Raw genomic sequence first — 17,598 nt, forward strand, 5'->3', positions numbered from 1 at the left:
CGTAAGACAAAATGCTCAACAAGTAGTCAACTCAGTTAGGTCCCACAAAAGCGGCTTGCGAAGCAGCAGAGACTATCTCTCTAACGTTACCTAAAAAACCGTTTCTGTTTTGTAAATTGATTTTAATTGATGGCTTGCGAAACACCGTTCCGCTCACGTTCCCGTTGACGAAGATTCTATCAGTAGCAAACTTTTAGTGTAAACCAACAAAATGTATTCTCCATAGTGAGGGTCTTTTTACTGACATCGAGTGGGCACAAACTATTCTTCTTTGTCAACGGAGCTGAAAGACTGCATAATTGCATGCCAAGTCATGCGCTACTGTATCTGTCCTGCGACATTTGAACGTTACGAGCTGTCCCGTCGATCAAGCATCCACAAGTGCGAAAATCCAAGCGTGTAAACAGAATTTGCTTGTAATACAGTGGCTGGTAAGGTTGACCTGTGAACATGAATCTCGTGTCACAAACGCACACTTTGTCTTGTAACTGTTGCTATAATTTAACATACATCAACTAAACTAAAATGTTATTACCTTATAGAAAATTTGGCACACACAAAAAAATGGTAGACTAACGCTGATAGAAAGATGTCAAATGATCCCCCAAATCTTTCTCTCATGTTCATCAGTTACCCCACTGATAGCAGATTTTCTGGATATAGGAATCAAGACTGAATAGGGTCAGAAGTAGTTTAAATAGATGATCCTCATATGTTGCCTACCAGTTATTCCATTTAAACAATATATATATTTACTGTGTAATACATGTTCATTTATTACAAATGTTTGTACCTTGCATTTAGCATATTTTGAGGGAATTTAAAGACTTGCCTTAGATATAGATGTGTGATCACATGCAATTACACATTCAATACGTATTGAAGTATTGATGTAGAGTCAGAAGCTGCTTGCAGTTAATTGCAGTGATTATTTTATTAAGCAGCCTAAATATTTTCTATATAAATGGTAATTCCCTCTTTACATAAATCTCTACCTTCTTTACGTCACTGAACCAAATTGTATAAGAACAGATCACGTGGGGCCACGTGTAAGGTCCGTGTAGGCTACATTTGAACCGTTTCAGGGTTTTGGGTAACACTTTCGTAAGCACACTGATCATTATAGCTCCTCCCTTGGTGATCTTCTGTCGAGTGGCGAGTATATATACAGACAGTAATAAGAGATGGACATGATGCTCTATTTCTTCACTCCGCGTCTGTCACGCATTGTCTTCCAATTCATAAGATGTCGTATGTTAAAATCACCGGGAAGACACATGTGGAAGAGCCACTGCAATGCCACAATATTGCATTGGTGAAGAATAACGAGTTTCATTTAGTTCAAGTCAATGGTACATGGAAACGCAAAACGGTAAAGAATTTTAATAAAAACTTGAAAGGTCGAGTATCAGCTGCCAAAATGTGAGTAAAACTTTTATGATAATATAATTAAGGTCTGCAATTGATTAAAATGAATAAAAACGTTATACGGTTTAAAAGGTATAACAAATCTGGTTTATGGTTTATACATCTAAATTCGTTATTTCTTAGATCCACTATACAGTGAATATTTCTTTCACCATGTGAAGAGTTGTCACGATGTTTACCCATCCAGACAACACTATCATAGTCATTTGCAAGCACATTTCTTCCACATTATTTAGTTACCACCACAGAAAAGTGAAATGGTGTGAAGTTACATTTACCCCCGGGCTTTGTGCTCCAAACATATACTGTACAATCTGGCAACTCAAACAAATACATAATGTTCCAGCTATGAAAGCACCACGGAGCAAGGCACCTCTTGGACAGTGATCAGTCCCATCATCTTCACCTACAAGGTGATTGAGTCCCTGGGCCTGCTGGACCCCAGCAACGACACCCTGCTCCTGGGCCACATCAGGGACCCCCAGCAGCAGGAGGCCCTGAGGAGCAGCATCAGCACCAAGCCCCTGAGGCGCTTCGTGGTCATGGACCAGACCGTCTACAACCTCTATGGCTGCCAGCTCACAGACTACTTTGAGGCTCGTAATGTTCTCTACAGGATCCTGCCCTTGACCACCACAGAGGAAAACAAGTCCATGGAGCTGGTGATGAAGATCCTGGAGGAGGTCCATAAGTTCTCCTTGGACAGACGCACAGAGCCCATTATTGCTATTGGTGGAGGGGTCTGCCTGGACATCGTGGGCCTGGCGGCTTCCCTCTACAGGAGACGCACCCCCTACATCCGTGTCCCTACCACCCTCCTCTCCTATGTCGACGCCAGCGTGGGGGCAAAGACTGGGGTGAACTTTGCCAACTGTAAAAATAAGCTGGGTGGCTACATCCCCCCAGTGGCTGCTTTCCTAGACCTGTCCTTCATTCAAACAGTTTCCCGAAGACACATCTCCAATGGGCTGGCCGAAATGTTAAAGGTAGAGTAGCGATGCCTGACAGCAAACACATATGGCTTGGATATATGACTGTACGTGAACTTAAAAATAGAATCCTTCATTTAAACAAAAAACAAAAGCGGTCACCCCTGCTTGTGTTTTGGTAAAAAAGCTGAGGGATGTAACCACTCGCAGATTCATAGACCCAGCTATGGATGCAAGGACTGGCCATCCATGATATCAAACGTGTAGTTTTAACCATGTTTTGAGGCTATACAGTGTTTTGTTGATATTTACATTGTTTACAAACATTGGAGCTTGCATTTTCGGCTCTGATGGGTTATGACAGTTGAACTAAGCTCATGAAGCATTTTTAAGTTATCTTCTTTAACAAAAATCAATGGGTATATATACTTATACAAAGTCCAAAAATGTATGTAACAACTAAAGATTTTAGCTTTAAGATACAATAATGTGCTATCTGACTTTATACTGTAGAGAGCAATATATTCTTAGAGAATATGTTCATGCTCATTTGGCTCTGTAGATCTGATTTATGTACTATTTCATGTAAATGTAATGTAAACATATGGCCCTACAGATGGCCTTGATGAAACACAGAGGTCTCTTTGAGCTGTTGGAGACCCACGGTCCGTTCCTGTTGGACTCTAAGTTCCAGTCTGACAGCGGTCTTCATGGGGACAACAAAGACGCTGCCTCCGTGTCCACGCGCGTGGCCATAGAAGCCATGCTAGAGGAGCTGGCCCCCAACCTGTGGGAGGATGATTTGGACAGACTGGTAGACTTTGGTCACATTATCAGCCCAGAGCTGGAAATGGTACAGTAGAATCAATTATGTTCCTCTGCACCTTAAATAACCACAAAGCCAAATATTTACATGATCTACTGCATGTAACTGGGTTTGAATCATTATGTCACCCTGTCACCTCTTGTTCCATTTTGAGTGTAACTATGTGCCAAATGAGCATGGTGTCAAGTTTACTCACGCCTGTTCATGTTAGCTAGTGACTAGAAACAGTGTGGCTCTGTGCAACACTCTACTCTAGAGAGCTGTGCATGGATATAGTACTGAACGCTGACCCTCTTGATTGCAGAAGGTGCTCCCATCCTTGCTGCACGGAGAGGCGGTCAACATCGATATGTCCTACATGGTGTATGTGGCCCGTGAGAGAGGCCTCATGACAGAGGAAGAAAAGCTGCGGATTATAGGCTGCATGGTGGGGCTGGAGCTGCCTGTGTGGCATCAGGACGTTACTTTGGCACTGGTGCAGCACTCACTTTGTGAGAGGCTGAATCACTCTGGTGGACTGGTCAGGATGCCTCTACCCATTGGCCTAGGGCACGCAGGTAAAGGAGATAGAAATGAATTTGTCAACAAGAGTTCAGCACATTAACACATTTTTTTTTTAAATGCATATATTTTCAAAGATGGTGTTAACAATCCATTTCCTCTCTCCATCTGCAGAGATCTTCAATGACACGGGTGATGAAAGCCTGTACAGAGCGTTTGAGAAGTGGTGTGATGAGCAGCGACTACAGTGACCTGAACTGGTCCAAAGACTTTGTATTGCTGTAGATGATTAATGTTGAATGATTGAAATGATTGAAACAAGGATGTATCATTTCTGCATGACACATTGGCACAGATATCTGGAATGCTCAACCATTTTTCCATAGTTGTAGATGATATTTGTTGGTGCTGTTGATTTTTCAGATTGACTTGATTTGATTGGAAATAGCATGTCCTGTCTTGTCATATTGAACAAAATCAACCTCAGTTTTACTACTATGTTACAAAAAGGGATTTTCATCAAAACTGTATGTTTTATGACTTTGTATTGCTATTGATGTTTTTGATGTCACTTTTTCTTCACCATTAAATCATTTTTAAGAACTTAATCACTTTTGTCTTTCATACATAATTAAACACGTTTTTAAAGCACGATGCACTTTAATATTGCACAAAATATGTATATTGAGGCTCAGTAAATGCATTTTTTTTTAACTACCCCTAACTTTTCTGAAATGAAAGGCACTTGTTCCAGAGCTCCACTGATACTAAATTGTATAATGTTTTCAGCTTACCTGCCACCTAAGATAACACAATGATACAGTACAAAAAAAATCACTTCATACCTCTGACCCTCGTACACGGGTCCAGCAACCACATGATTAGCGCAAGTCGAGGACGGAGTGGCACAACACAATAAATAATAACATTCATACTCAGGTTAGGTCAGATAAGTGGCTCAGAAGACATGAACTAGGGGAATGTGTTGGTTACATCAACTACATTATTTTATAAATGGGCTAGCTCCTACAGTCAACCATATAGTGGTCTTATAGAAAGTTATATAAGGAAATAATATTAGTAATTATAAAGTAATATTAGCGATAGTATTTCAGTACTCTGACATACAAGAACAATGCTGGCAGGTGCTCCTTCTGAGCTAAATATCTGTTTGAACTCTTCAAAATATTATCTTTATGTGCATTACAACTTTGTATGGGATAAGAGCACAGATGTAAATTATATGGTAATAGCCAGGGGAATCAAAATAACAATCGAATTCACTTAAAGACCTACTTAATTAAAGACCTAAATCACAAAATGTTTATATTTACAGTGTCGTTTTGTACAAATATCTTCACTTAAGCTATCACCATGTAGGGGAAAAAAGTCATTAAAAGGGCATTCATTGTTCCTGCAAGTTGTTTCTTATTTGCAAAAAATAAAATTGTGGCTTTCAAACCATTGCTTCTGAATTTAACTTAAGGGTAAGAAGTATTAGCTCATCTTAAATGCTTAGTACAATGTTATTATCAGTTAATGAACAAAGTATTCAACTAAATATATATTTCTGTATGATATCATATACTGTAATAAACAAATGTTTTAAACTCTAATTTAACAAATAGTCATGACATGAGAAAAATATAAAATCTTGTCATGTTATTGTGCACTTTCTCTCAAATAATTCACCCATGAAAAGTTCATCTTATTGTACAGTAAATCTCAACAGCCAGCTAAGGAGCAGAGTAGACTAATCTGAACCGTCAGATTTGGTTCCAGACAGAGACACAATGACATTGAAAAACAAACAAAAGCAAAAGACAGAATGTCTGTAGACAAGGGAAGGAAAGCTGGAGGACATCTTAGGATGCCAGCAGAGAAGTGTCTCATGGAATAGATCAATAGCAGAACCTAGTAATAACAATCACAGTAATAACAATATGCTAAAATGTGAGTGTGACTTGAGCTCGTGGGCAGTGCTAACAACCAAAAATATTCTCCTCCATGCTTGAGCTGCTGCTACGCCTGCTGCTGCTGTTGGAGGCATCTGGAGACACTGAGGACAGAAGGGATGATATGGGTGACAGGGTGTTGTCTATTATGTCCTTCAGTTTAGTGGAGGCCTTGTTGGAGCCATAGGCTCCTGGTTCCCCTGCATCCAAAGGGCTGTCATTGAAGTGGATGGTGCCGTTGTTGAGGTCTAGTGTGGTGGTAGGGGACATGTCGGGGCCTGACTTCTGGTACAGGTCTGACGGACAGTCTCCTAGGATGGGCTCCTGCTTGATGGCTCGGGCCATCAGCTCAGAGGAGCAGAGGGAAGGGGACGGCACAACCGCAAGACCATGAGCCCGCGCCTGCATCTCCAACTCCTACACAGACACACAGAAAACACAAGAACACATAGAAACTTTTACTGGCTATACATTTCCAGAGGATTTAAGTAGAACTTTTTTTCTTCTCAAGGTGCCCTTGTGCTACACTCACTGGCTCCCTCTGGTGGTGCGTACCTGTATGCGGAGCATCAGATGGCGGTTGGCATGCTCCAGCCTCCTCTGTCTAAGCTCCAGCTCCTTGGCTCTCTGCTGCTCCCTCTGCAGCTTCCTGATGTAGTCCACTGAGGCCTTCAGAATGGTGCCCTTATTCCAGCGCATGTCCCTAGGGGACCACAGGGGACAATAGTCTACAGTGAGCACGTAGCAACTAAGCAGCTGATCCTTAAACTGCATGAACACATACGTCCTAGGGAGGACGCCAACATTTTTGGTCGATAAACGGGGCTCCCTTTTTGTCTCTCCTTGGCCATACTTACGGATCATTTGACTTAGGAATCAAGGTTCCAAGCTCTTTGATTCGATCGTTGATGTTGAACCTCCTCCTTCGTTCAACTACAAGGTGAAGAGAAGCAGAAAAGCCGAAAATAAGGAGTGAGTTATAATATAATGTGAGGGACACATGTATCCCAAATAACCGATTACTCCTCTTTGACGAAGAAACTCACTTAAGTTGTGGTTGTCCTTTTTTTGTCTCTCCTTGGCCATCGCTCGGACCTCAGCTTCTGGTCGGAAGGAAAACACTTTTGAGTGGCAAGTGAAGGTGTCTTATTTCTTACCTACTCAAGATGATCACAACCCTTTTCTAGCTAAACACCATTCATGTAACCCATTGGGTATCTAAACTACATTTCTACTGATACATAGATCTAAATTTGTCAATACACACTAAATACTTTACAGAGGCAATTGTAAATAACTGCCTGTAATGCTGCCTTTAATAATCACAAAAATATCCAATCTGAATCCCCACTGACATTTTAGTTCAGGTACGTTACTGAGCCACCATGAAAACAGTTGAATAATGTGTTTCAAAAAAGGTAATAAACAATCGTTTGAAAATGTGAAAATCTAGTGACAACGTACCAACTGGAAAGCCCTCAGGCCTTTGGTAGTTGTCAAACTGGCCACAGGATGCAGTCTTGTCAAGTATGTTCATCATGCCAGGAGCTTAAGTATTGGTAAATAATTTGTCATTTTTATTTTATTTATAGCTAACAGTATGTTATGCATTTTACAAATTGCACACAATATTGACGCATATATGCTTCTTTAACTGTTATTATTAGTATATCATTAGTATACTATTGGTACGTCACTACGATGGTTTCATAAACAACGTTTTTTTTTTAAAGATCTATTTGTGATTTGACAGGGTTGACAATATTTAATATGGAGATGCTTGGCTGATGGTGTCGTGTAAATAATTGGTTGTACTCGGCAGACCAAAAACGTACCTGAGAATTCCCTTTTTATGTTGGATAAACTACCAGGGCAGGCGTTACTGCTGGTAAGTCCGTGGTTTCCATACATGTCCAGAAGGTTACCAGATACAGGGAGCTGAGGAAAGGAACAGAGCATTCAATGATTGCAATGCAACATGTATTGATATTCTAAAGCATGCAAAGCTGTAGTTCCTTTTCAGTAAATGTGTTGTGTACCTTCCTGAAGATTAGAGTGATTGCTATTGCACTTTAACATTTGAAAAAGTTGTATTGGGAAGGATGTAAATTTACGGTATTTGTAATCTGGAGTCCGGGGTCCATAAAGCCAAGAATATCATCATTATAACTTGTTTCCAAGCTAATAATGTCATCGATGACATCGTCCATCTGTAATAATAAAACAAAAACATTATAAACCAACCTAAAGTACCAGATTTGTATTTGAGTAATGTTCTGATCGATTTCTGGTACATCTTTCAATGTTGTCTATATGCATTTTGTACCCAGAACGCCATATTCCTGAATAAATCCATTGTGAGATCAAAATGAAAGAAAAAAAACAGTGGAAATGCATTGGATCTCTGTGTCCTCTCTTTTATGCCTACCTCCTTCTCACAGTTTGAGGTGAGGGTCAGCAGGGCCATGGGGCTGTTGGGGGCAGTGCTGCCTGGGCCGGGGGGCATCCCGTGCTCTGGGGGTTGGCTGTGGCACTGCAGGCTGCTGGCCTGGCTGCCAGGCTTACCCCCGAGGGTGGTGGACAGGTACTGCCTCACCTGCTGCCTTTGGGCCTGCTGGATGTGATACTTGGTGGGGTTCTCCAGGTGGCTCTGCACCTTGGTGGGGGGGAAATGAGAGACGTTGGAAGACGGCGGAAAATGATTCCAACGTTAGTTTTGTTCAGTGTCGGTAATGAGGTTCCTGGGGTTAGACCATCTCATCCTATGGAAACGTATAGTTATCCAGTGAAATGTGGCTTTGCTCTTTGTAAAATGTCTCACAATAAGGATCTGTTAGATTCTGTGGATTGATCTTCAGACTTGAATGCATGTCTGAAGAGCAACACATGGATTGTACAATCATAAACAATAAACCAAACCTTTTCAATCACAGCCTCTAGTTATATGCCCCTTTCTTTCTTTTACTCAATGACAGTGAATTACACAGTGCACCGAGGACAATGTCATGAATACAATGCATTTATTTATGTTTGTACAAATATAGTACATACATAAATATGACATTATACTAATACAAGTGACACTAACACTCATAGAAATACTGCATACTGATAGAAAACCAAACCCCCCCAAAAACAGTTGGTAATGGTAAAACTCACCTGGTAATGGCTGTATTCAAGCATCTCCAACATATTGTAATTTGTATGCTAGTATGTATCAGATATCCCTTTTGTCTGGACAGTCAACTGTGTGAATACAAGGCTACCATGTGCAAACAAGAGGACAGGCTTGATCAGTTTAACTTATTAAAGGCAAACCCCTAATTAGTTATACAAGTTTGGAGACAGGGGGAGGGTACTAGCGCTCATCCTCTCTATGTTGTGTTGTTCTAGCTAAACTACGAATTTATGTCTTCACAGCGTTCATTTGACGTCAACATCTCCGTCTCACAAAGGACTCTTTCTGCTAGTGGGTTACTAGTTTCCAAATTGAAACTCGCTCCCGGCTAACTAACGTTTCATCTTTAGTTCCGCTCATCTAGTATAAAACATTATTTTTTTCTGAGAACCCGGAATACAATTGACACCACTGTTCCATTACAAACATTGCGTAACAAAAAGATTAATCCAAAAATGTAGCAGGATTTTTAGAACAGACCATCCCACTACCAACTTTTGGATTGGTGTTGCGTGTTAAACCTAGTCTCCCAGTGGTTCCCAAATGGTGTGCCAGGATCCACTAGTCTACTAAGTCATAGCCAGTTTCTAGTTAGTCTGCAGCTTAAGAGTTGACTAGGGTTAAAATGAATAGGGGATCACAAATTCAGTTTAAAATGGATCACAGGCATGGCACAAAATTAGAATCACTGCTGGTTTGACACCTTAGGAATATGACATTATCAGAAACAAATATTACTGTTTAATTAGGAAGATGAATATATGTCAATACAGTTTAATAGTTGATCTAGACCATTAGACATGTATGCCAATAAAGTTCAACCCTGCTTAGAAAAGTTTATCTGGCTTTCAGAAGACACGTGCCCATTCATGTTTCCAAAACCATGTCAAATATGAAAAAATAAAAAGACACTAAGTAGTTGTATCTAACACAAGGGCTAACTGTACTGTATATAAATCAGTTGAGATCCCTATCAACCGAGAATATTATCTCATCCTCACACCCTTGTACAGGAAGATCATTTGTTTTGACAGATTTTGGTCTGTCTCTACATGTACAAGCTATGAGCAGAGTGCCAACTGGGATTTCCACAATGCAAAGAAACTAAAACAGTTATTAGCTCATTTATAGAGCTATTCATTTATACATTTTTAGTATAGACAAGTGTGTTGCTAAAATTGTTAGAAAAATCTTTACATTCTCAAATCATACCAAAAATCCTCCCTAAAATCCACTACCAGAAATGTTAAGCTCACAACTGACCATTCTATTTTAACAAAGCTGGCCCATTATTCTGGGGCAGTCATTTAGTTAAAACGGCAGGGGTCATACCTGGAGCCAACACCTGTGATGCAGAGCAACCTGGTCTCAGAGCAAAACAAATTATACTTTACTCAAATTCATGCCATTCCATAGAATACCACAGTATGTGTCATAATACCCATAAAACCTAGGAGTCAAACAAGGAAATGGTTCCAATCGTTTTCCCACCATACAATTTTCTCATAGGGGATTTTAGAAACACTTACAATAACGGCTGTGTTTCGAGTAGGCTTACTCTGGCGTGGCATTTTGATAACCGTGTAAATCTCTCTAGGACAAGGTGACATTTATCAATATATTTGCCTGTATCCACAAGGCAAACATAACTTATTTTAAGTGTTTCTAAAATTCCCTATGGGAAAAACTAATGGTGGAAAAACGATTGGAACCATTTCCTGTTTGACCGCTAGGTTTTATGGGTATAATGACACCTCCACTATGGGGCTCTACTTTGAATGAAATGTTACTTTATCTTAGGTTACATTACATTGGCTTACTAATGAAATAGTGGTCGTACAATATAATACGAATTGCAGGATGTATAGTATCCTACGTCTTGATTGTTTAATATGATATATTATGTTTGACTGCTTTAGTGTGATATATTACGCTCTACTGCTTTAGTATTATATGCTAGGGGGTAAGGTTAGGGTTAAGGTTAGGTTTAGGAGTAAGGTTAAAAGGTTAAGGTTAGGTTAGGGGAAGGGTTAGTTAACATATAAAGTAGTTGCAGAGTAACTAAAAAGTATAAAGTAGTTGCAAAGTTGCTGAAATGCTGATATTGTCCATGATGAGATTCAAAAACGCAACCTTTGTGTTGCTAGACAATAGCGTTATATACCAACCCGTCCAACCGGACCAACCAGCCTCCTTTTGTTTTTGCCAAACGCAATATATCAAACTAATTTGGGTGTCCCGGATTTACGTAGGCCAATGTAATGTTATCTAACGTAAAGTAACATCTCATACTCAATGGAGTGGCATGAATTTTTGTCAAATATAATACGTTTTGCAGAGAACTATGCAGAGCGCTGTAGCTAAGCCTATCCTAGTCTAATGTTGCAGACAACTCCTCCCTCTCGCACCTAACATAATAATTAATTAGACTCTCTTCTCTATCTACCTGTCAAAAACACCTTGCACCCTTAAGCGCATACAGTGGGCTGCTAGACATTGCTTTCACATAATATGGGATTACTTGCCCTTTGAGCCATGCTCACCATATGCTACACGAGTTGAGATGTAGTTCTTAGAAATAACCTTGAAAAAAGAGACCTGAACCTTGAAAATCAAAATGAAGATCCATAACATTAACATTGAATGTCCTTTTCTAATCTAGGAACTGCTGTTTAGCAACCTGTTCAACGCTGTACACCATTACATCAAAAGGACCAACATTGTTCTGAATGGGTGTAAACTGAGAATGTACATTTTTACTCTTGGGAGAAGATAATTACATTATTTGCTAGTCACCAGTAAATGTGTATTTCTCTGACAGAAAATTCCAAAGAGATGAGGATACAAGACACTAAACTTCTTGTCGGGACATGCATATTTCCCCATTACATACTACCAATTACATACTCATGTAACTGACTAGAGGAGCATTCAAAAGGATGATGCTAACAGTGCCAGTTCTCAGAACAATTCCACAGATGTGGTCTATGAATGAGGTGACGAAGTTGGCGAACGAACTGCTTAGCCATGAGTCCAAATTGATGAGGATCCTCACATGAGATAAAGCGATATCAATAGCCCTCTCACAAACATGATGGATTAACATACCCCAAACCCTAAACATAGAGAGCCCAGCTAACAGATCTAGGGAGAGCAATGTTACCCGTAATGTTATCCGTAATGTTCCCCTAATGTTTGAGTGTCCAGTTTTCCGTTAGTTAGGGTAACATAAAACATTCTGAGAACCTTTTTTAGCATGTTTTAGTGTTAAAGGTAGGAGAACATTCCCTTAATCCCAAACAGAATTTATCTAGAACGTGGTTACAACAGTAATGCTCTAGGCAACTTTTATGGGACTTTGCAAGAACATTCATGTGTCCAGTATTCTGAGGGTTCGGAGAATATTCCCTAGCCACTCTCCCAATAATGTATATCTCTAGGACGTGTTTATTGAGCTAGTGATAGTTATGCCCTGTCCAGAAGAAACCCTAACCCCTTCTCCCTAGGCAGGTGTAGATCTAAAACGACATGATAGGTGTAAGCAATAGGGTGAATGCACTATGAATTAAATCTCAGCTCTGTTAAAAGTACACTCAAGAAAATATTTTATTGATCAAAGTGATTCAGGAGTATCATTAAAACAGGTTAATATGCCCCTCCAACATTAAACAACTACACAGAAAGCCCCTAAATAGCAGAAATAAGTACTGTGAACTAAGAGGCTATAAGATCAAATCCCAGGTCAGGATATGTTGAATAATAATTACTAATTGAACAAGCATAATGTAAGCATGTGTCAAAGTGTGTCAAACATGTAAATTGAAAACATTGTATCTTATAAACACTGTGCGTATGAGTATCCCTAACCTGAAAAACAGACAAAGAGCTGTGAATCGACCAGTGATTCGCCAATCAGGGCCTTGATTGGCTCAGCAACAGTAATAAGACGTGATGTGCATTTATTTATTTTTGGACACATAAATGTTCTTGCAATGTTCACGTGTCTAGAACATTAATATCTTATGTTCTGTGTATATGTTTGGTGGGACATTGATAGAATATTTTCCTAACCCTTGTACCCATGAATGTTCTTGCAATTTTCCCATGAAACATGTCTAGAACATTAATAACTTAAGTTCTGAGAACATGGTAACCACATTTTGGGTAAGTTCTATTTGACATTAAGGAAATGGTCTCTTGGAAACATTTCAGGCACACCACATTAGTGACCTAATGAGACTCTTAACTTCTTGAGGTATATGGGGCAGCATTTTCACTTTTGGATAAATAGCGTGCCCAATTTCAACTTCCTGCTACTCATGCCAGGACTATAAGATATGCATATTATTAGTAGATTTGGATAGAAAACACTCTGAAGTTTCTAAAACTGTTTGAATCATGTCTGTGAGTATAGCAGAACTTATGTCGCAGGCAAAACCCAGAGGACTAACCGTTCAGAATTTTGTTTTTGTTGGTCTCTGTCTGTTCATTGGCAAATGAGTTCTGGTTCTCATTGGCAAATTATATTTCTTAGGAACTTGTTTTCAGTTCCTACCGCTTCCACTGGATGTCCCCAGTCTTTGGAATTTGGTTGAGGTTATTAACTTGTGCAATAAAGAAGTAGGCCATCTAGGAACTGGGTAACACTGTTGAGAGTGCGCAAGACGTGAAAAGTAGCGTTGGTTTGTTGTCTTCCTGTATTGAACACAGATAGACCAGTCTACAATTTGATCGATTATTAATGTTTAAAAATACCAAAAGTTGTATTACCAAAGTAGTTAGAAATATTTTGGCAAATTTTATAGGCAACTTTTGAAATATTTTGTAGTGATGTTGCGTTTTTTGGAAGCTGTTTTTTTCTGGATCAAACGCGTCAAATAAATGGACATTTGGATATATATGGACGGAATTAATCGAACAAAAGGACCAATTGTGATGTTTATGGGACATATTGGAGTGCCAGCAAAAGAAGCTCGTCAAAGGTAATGTATGTTTTATATTTTATTTCTGCGTTTTGTGTAGCGCCTGCAGGGTTGAAATATGCTACCCTCTTTGTTTACTATTGTGCTATCATCAGATAATAGCTTCTTATGCTTTCACCGAAAAGCCTTTTAAAAATCTGACATGTTGGCTGGATTCACAACGAGTGTAGCTTTAATTGAGTATCTTACATGTGTGATTTAATGAAAGTTAGATTTTTATATCATTTTTTATTTATTTCCCGCGCTGCATTTTCCCAGTTTTTTTGCCCAAGTGGGACGCAACCGTCCCCTATACCATAAGAAGTTCATTTTGATATAGTGTGTGTGTCAGGAGTGTGCGCTAGTGGGTTGGAATAAACTTTTGAACCTGCTTTGTATTGGTCGAAAGGATGAGATTCAGTTTATAACCAATGTAAACTGTTGTACATTGTTCTATGGGTAGCGTGCTCCGAGAATAAATACAATTATCTAATTTTGACAAGACTGGTCTCTGTCTATTTTATGCAAATAAGAATCTTACAAATTCTTAGAAACAGACAGAGTGATTTTAATTGAATTGGTTAATGAACACGTATAGGAATTATGAAATTCCCTTGACAATTGGTCCTTCGAGCGGATTTCCAAACCTGCCTCTGTCGTCCAAAGGTAGTATGCCCGAAAACCGTGCATGGGCGGGTCTTGACCCAAAAAATGGTCTTTATTCTCAGATTTGGGGGGAATGATTTAAGTTCAATATTTGTTTTAGAATTTATCAATAATAGGAGCTTCATTATTCCAAACAGATGAACAGGGTTTTGTATGACCAATATACACAGGGTTTTGTATGACCGATTTACACAGTTGTAACAGGTCCGTGATGACCTGAGGTAAGGTGCGCTACCATAAATAAAACTAAACTTAATAACAGAGGTCCGTTTGCCTGCGATATTAAGCCGGGATACTAAATGGGTGTTGTTAGGTAGGACGGATGGCTTGTATGAATAATAACTAACAGGATAGTTTAACCTACTCAACACTTGGATAGTGTCCAAAAAGGAGGAGAGGGAAGCCCAAAGTAATGAAGTGAGATACGAGATATTAGTGTACTTTAAAAATCCTCCGACACAACCCGATAGTTGTAAGGTAAGACCTAATATCCGATCGACAGCAACGCTATAGATAAAGTTTCCAGCGAAGAGAAATCATATAAATCCATACACATAGATTGTAACTAGGTAACGTTAAACAGCACATACATAGATCATAGAAATATATACACCTAGATTGTGATTGCGGTAGAAAGTGGGAACACACACATAGAAGGTAAAAAATACATACACATAGATAGTGATTAATACCATAACTACTAGTAACGGCAAGGATTTATCAAACATGGGTAGTAATCCTCAAAGGAGGTCCCGGGATTAACGGGAGACCAGCGTTTTATGGAGCAGAAAGAAAAAGAGAAGATGTTTGTTTCAATTGCAATAAGACAGGACATCTCGAGCTGGAGTGCAATACTCCCTGCAAACATTGTGACAGGTTAGGACATAAACACCGAGATAGTTAAATTACAAAGGGGAAGGTCAGGCGCGACAAATCGGGAGAAAAAGAGAGAGTCAGAAACAACGAAAGCGAGATTAATGAGAATTCTCGCTGGGGAAGAGCTTGAATCTTAATTTGGGCTATTTTTGGGGAATTGTCTCGTGTCGGAATTTGCGACTACAGACAATTATAATAATAGGGTTGTTGCGGGGAGGCTCCGTCATTCCAATAAGGGATAGTGGTTCAGTGTTTAATGGAACGTTCTCTAAAGTTCTCACAGCATGACATCTTTATTGGGATTACTGGAAACCATGACTTGGAGTGGAAAAGAGGCCTCCAGATTGCAATAGAGAGGTGAAGTACACACAGGGGAAGTGTCCTGCGTGCGGCCTGGCAGAAATATGAAGCAATTTCAGTGCAAACAGAAATTGTTTTTGAAAAAATATATTCAACTTCTTAGATACATTCAGATTCAGTTTTCAAATTCAGTTCTCCAAATGTAGTTTCAAAACCAGAGACAACATCCTGGTACTTTGTCAGCCAGGAAAGGTAGAGGAGAACAGATAGAATCAAAACACTCACTGTGGTCAACAGAAGCTTCTGGCGGTTTCTAAAGCCAATGGGGCATGTTTAATTTATTTTCCTGCTATGAACTTGGCTCTAGCATTTGAACCGTTTTGGCTATGAAGCTAAGACTCTCTGGAACATGGACGTGCCTTCTATTTCCATCTATGGTGATCACAGGTGGTGTTAGGATTGTCACAACAACAAAAAATGGCCCACATAAGACTATAGTTGAAATGCAATTGTCATGGCCCTTCCACGCCTTATTTAATCTTGCTCTTGACACTAACTGGGTTCGAACCAGGTCTCCTGCATGTCGAGAACTGTGTTAGCAGAGCCGGGATGATAGACCGAAAATTATCAACACCACCATATCGATCACTTAATATGAATATATGTAGCCTTAGAAAAGGTTCATGAAATCAATAACTTGCTAACATCAGATAACATTAATAAATTAGCCATTTATGAAACTCATTTAGATAATTCGTTTGATTATACAGCAGCAGCAATACAAGGATATAACATCTGTAGAAGAGACAGGATTGCTTATGGTGGGAGATGTTGCTGTATATATTTAGAGCCATATCCCATATCCCCTTGGGATAAGTAAGTAAGTATCTAAATAATATGTGGGAAATGCTTGATAGCGTATGAGATATAAACAGAGAGGTATACTTTCTTGGGGACCTTAACATTGACTGGTTTTCACCAAGCTGTCTGCACCAGAGGAAGCTTCAGTGCCTGTAATCTGTTTCAGGTTATTTATCAACCTACCAGGGTGTTTACAAACACTACAGGAACAAGATCATCGACATGTATTGACTACATTTTTACTAATACTGTATAACTTTGTTCTAAAACTGTATCCGTAACCATTTGATGTAGTGATCATAATATAGTGGCTATATCCAGGAAAGCCAAAGTTCCAAAAGCTGGGCCTAAAATAGTTTATAAGAGCTCATACACAATATTTTGCTGTGACTCTTGTGTATCATGTTAAAAATATTTGTTGGTCTGAAGTGATTAATAAGGAGCATCCAGACGGTGCAGTTGATGAATTTATTAAATTGCTTCTTCCAATTATTGATTACCTGTTAAGAAACTGACTGTTAGAACTGTTACGGCTCAATGGTTTGATGAGGAATTTAAAAACTGTACGGTTGATGGAGATGGGGAAAAAGGAAGTGGCTAATAAGTCTGGTCTCATTTCTGACTGTCTGCCTTACTACAAATTGAGAAACTCAAAAAAATAAGAAGAAACTGTATGAACCCAAGATTAATGTTATATAACATTTTTTAATTGTTCAATAATGACAAACCTCCTGGCATTGACAACTTAGATGGAAAGCTACTGAGGATGGTAGCTGACTCAATAGCCATTCCTATCTGTCACACTGGTCACTTTAATAATGGAACACTGGTCACTTTAATAAATGTTTACATAATGTTTTACCCATTTCATACGTACAGTCGTGGCCAAAAGTTTTGAGAATGACACAAATATTAATTTCCACAAAGTTTGCTGCCTCAGTGTCTTTATATATTTTTGTCAGATGTTACTATGGAATACTGAAGTATAATTACAAGCATTTCATAAGGCCCAAACAATCAGAAAGGTGATTCATCAGAGAAAATGACTTTACCCCAGTCCAATCCCTGTACCCTTTACAGAATATCAGTCTGTCCCTGATGTTTTTCCTGGAGAGAA

General features: G+C 39.2%; 2 protein-coding genes across 3 annotated transcripts in view; one reads left to right on the top strand and one right to left on the bottom strand.

The window, feature by feature from the left end:
* The first annotated feature begins 1,058 nt into the window (after positions 1 to 1,058).
* LOC109890172 (2-epi-5-epi-valiolone synthase) lies at positions 1,059 to 4,292 on the top strand. Its single transcript, XM_020482145.2, has 5 exons — positions 1,059 to 1,422; positions 1,775 to 2,414; positions 2,974 to 3,210; positions 3,488 to 3,740; positions 3,859 to 4,292. Exons 1-5 carry the CDS (start codon positions 1,247 to 1,249, stop codon positions 3,933 to 3,935), a joined length of 1,383 nt encoding a protein of 460 aa, XP_020337734.1. The 5' UTR covers positions 1,059 to 1,246; the 3' UTR covers positions 3,936 to 4,292.
* LOC109890173 (microphthalmia-associated transcription factor) overlaps positions 4,261 to 17,598 on the bottom strand; it is a 56,333-nt gene continuing 42,995 nt past the window's right edge. Inside the window, exons 3-10 of one of the 2 annotated variants that reach the window (XM_031824909.1) lie at positions 8,068 to 8,295; positions 7,754 to 7,849; positions 7,475 to 7,577; positions 7,104 to 7,187; positions 6,686 to 6,742; positions 6,497 to 6,572; positions 6,195 to 6,342; positions 4,261 to 6,056 (exon numbers count right to left, since the gene is read on the bottom strand). In XM_031824909.1, coding sequence (XP_031680769.1) covers positions 5,667 to 6,056; positions 6,195 to 6,342; positions 6,497 to 6,572; positions 6,686 to 6,742; positions 7,104 to 7,187; positions 7,475 to 7,577; positions 7,754 to 7,849; positions 8,068 to 8,145 — 1,032 coding nt within the window. In that variant the 5' untranslated portion in view covers positions 8,146 to 8,295 and the 3' untranslated portion in view covers positions 4,261 to 5,666. The remainder of the gene's footprint in view (positions 6,057 to 6,194; positions 6,343 to 6,496; positions 6,573 to 6,685; positions 6,743 to 7,103; positions 7,188 to 7,474; positions 7,578 to 7,753; positions 7,850 to 8,067; positions 8,296 to 17,598) is intronic. The other variant, XM_031824910.1, reaches the window with a different exon arrangement.

Source organism: Oncorhynchus kisutch, linkage group LG5 (genome assembly GCF_002021735.2).
Source record: "Oncorhynchus kisutch isolate 150728-3 linkage group LG5, Okis_V2, whole genome shotgun sequence".
Taxonomy (NCBI): Eukaryota; Metazoa; Chordata; class Actinopteri; order Salmoniformes; family Salmonidae; genus Oncorhynchus; species Oncorhynchus kisutch.

What these genes read in the sequence shown, in the direction of transcription:
- LOC109890172 (XM_020482145.2), top strand. Translation starts at nt 1,247, where the DNA reads ATGTCGTATGTTAAAATCACCGGGAAGACACATGTGGAAGAGCCACTG. An exon ending in GGCTGGCCGAAATGTTAAAG is followed by an intron (nt 2,415 to 2,973) that starts GTAGAGTAGCGA and finishes ATGGCCCTACAG; the next exon opens with ATGGCCTTGATGAAACACAG. An exon ending in CATTGGCCTAGGGCACGCAG is followed by an intron (nt 3,741 to 3,858) that starts GTAAAGGAGATA and finishes CTCCATCTGCAG; the next exon opens with AGATCTTCAATGACACGGGT.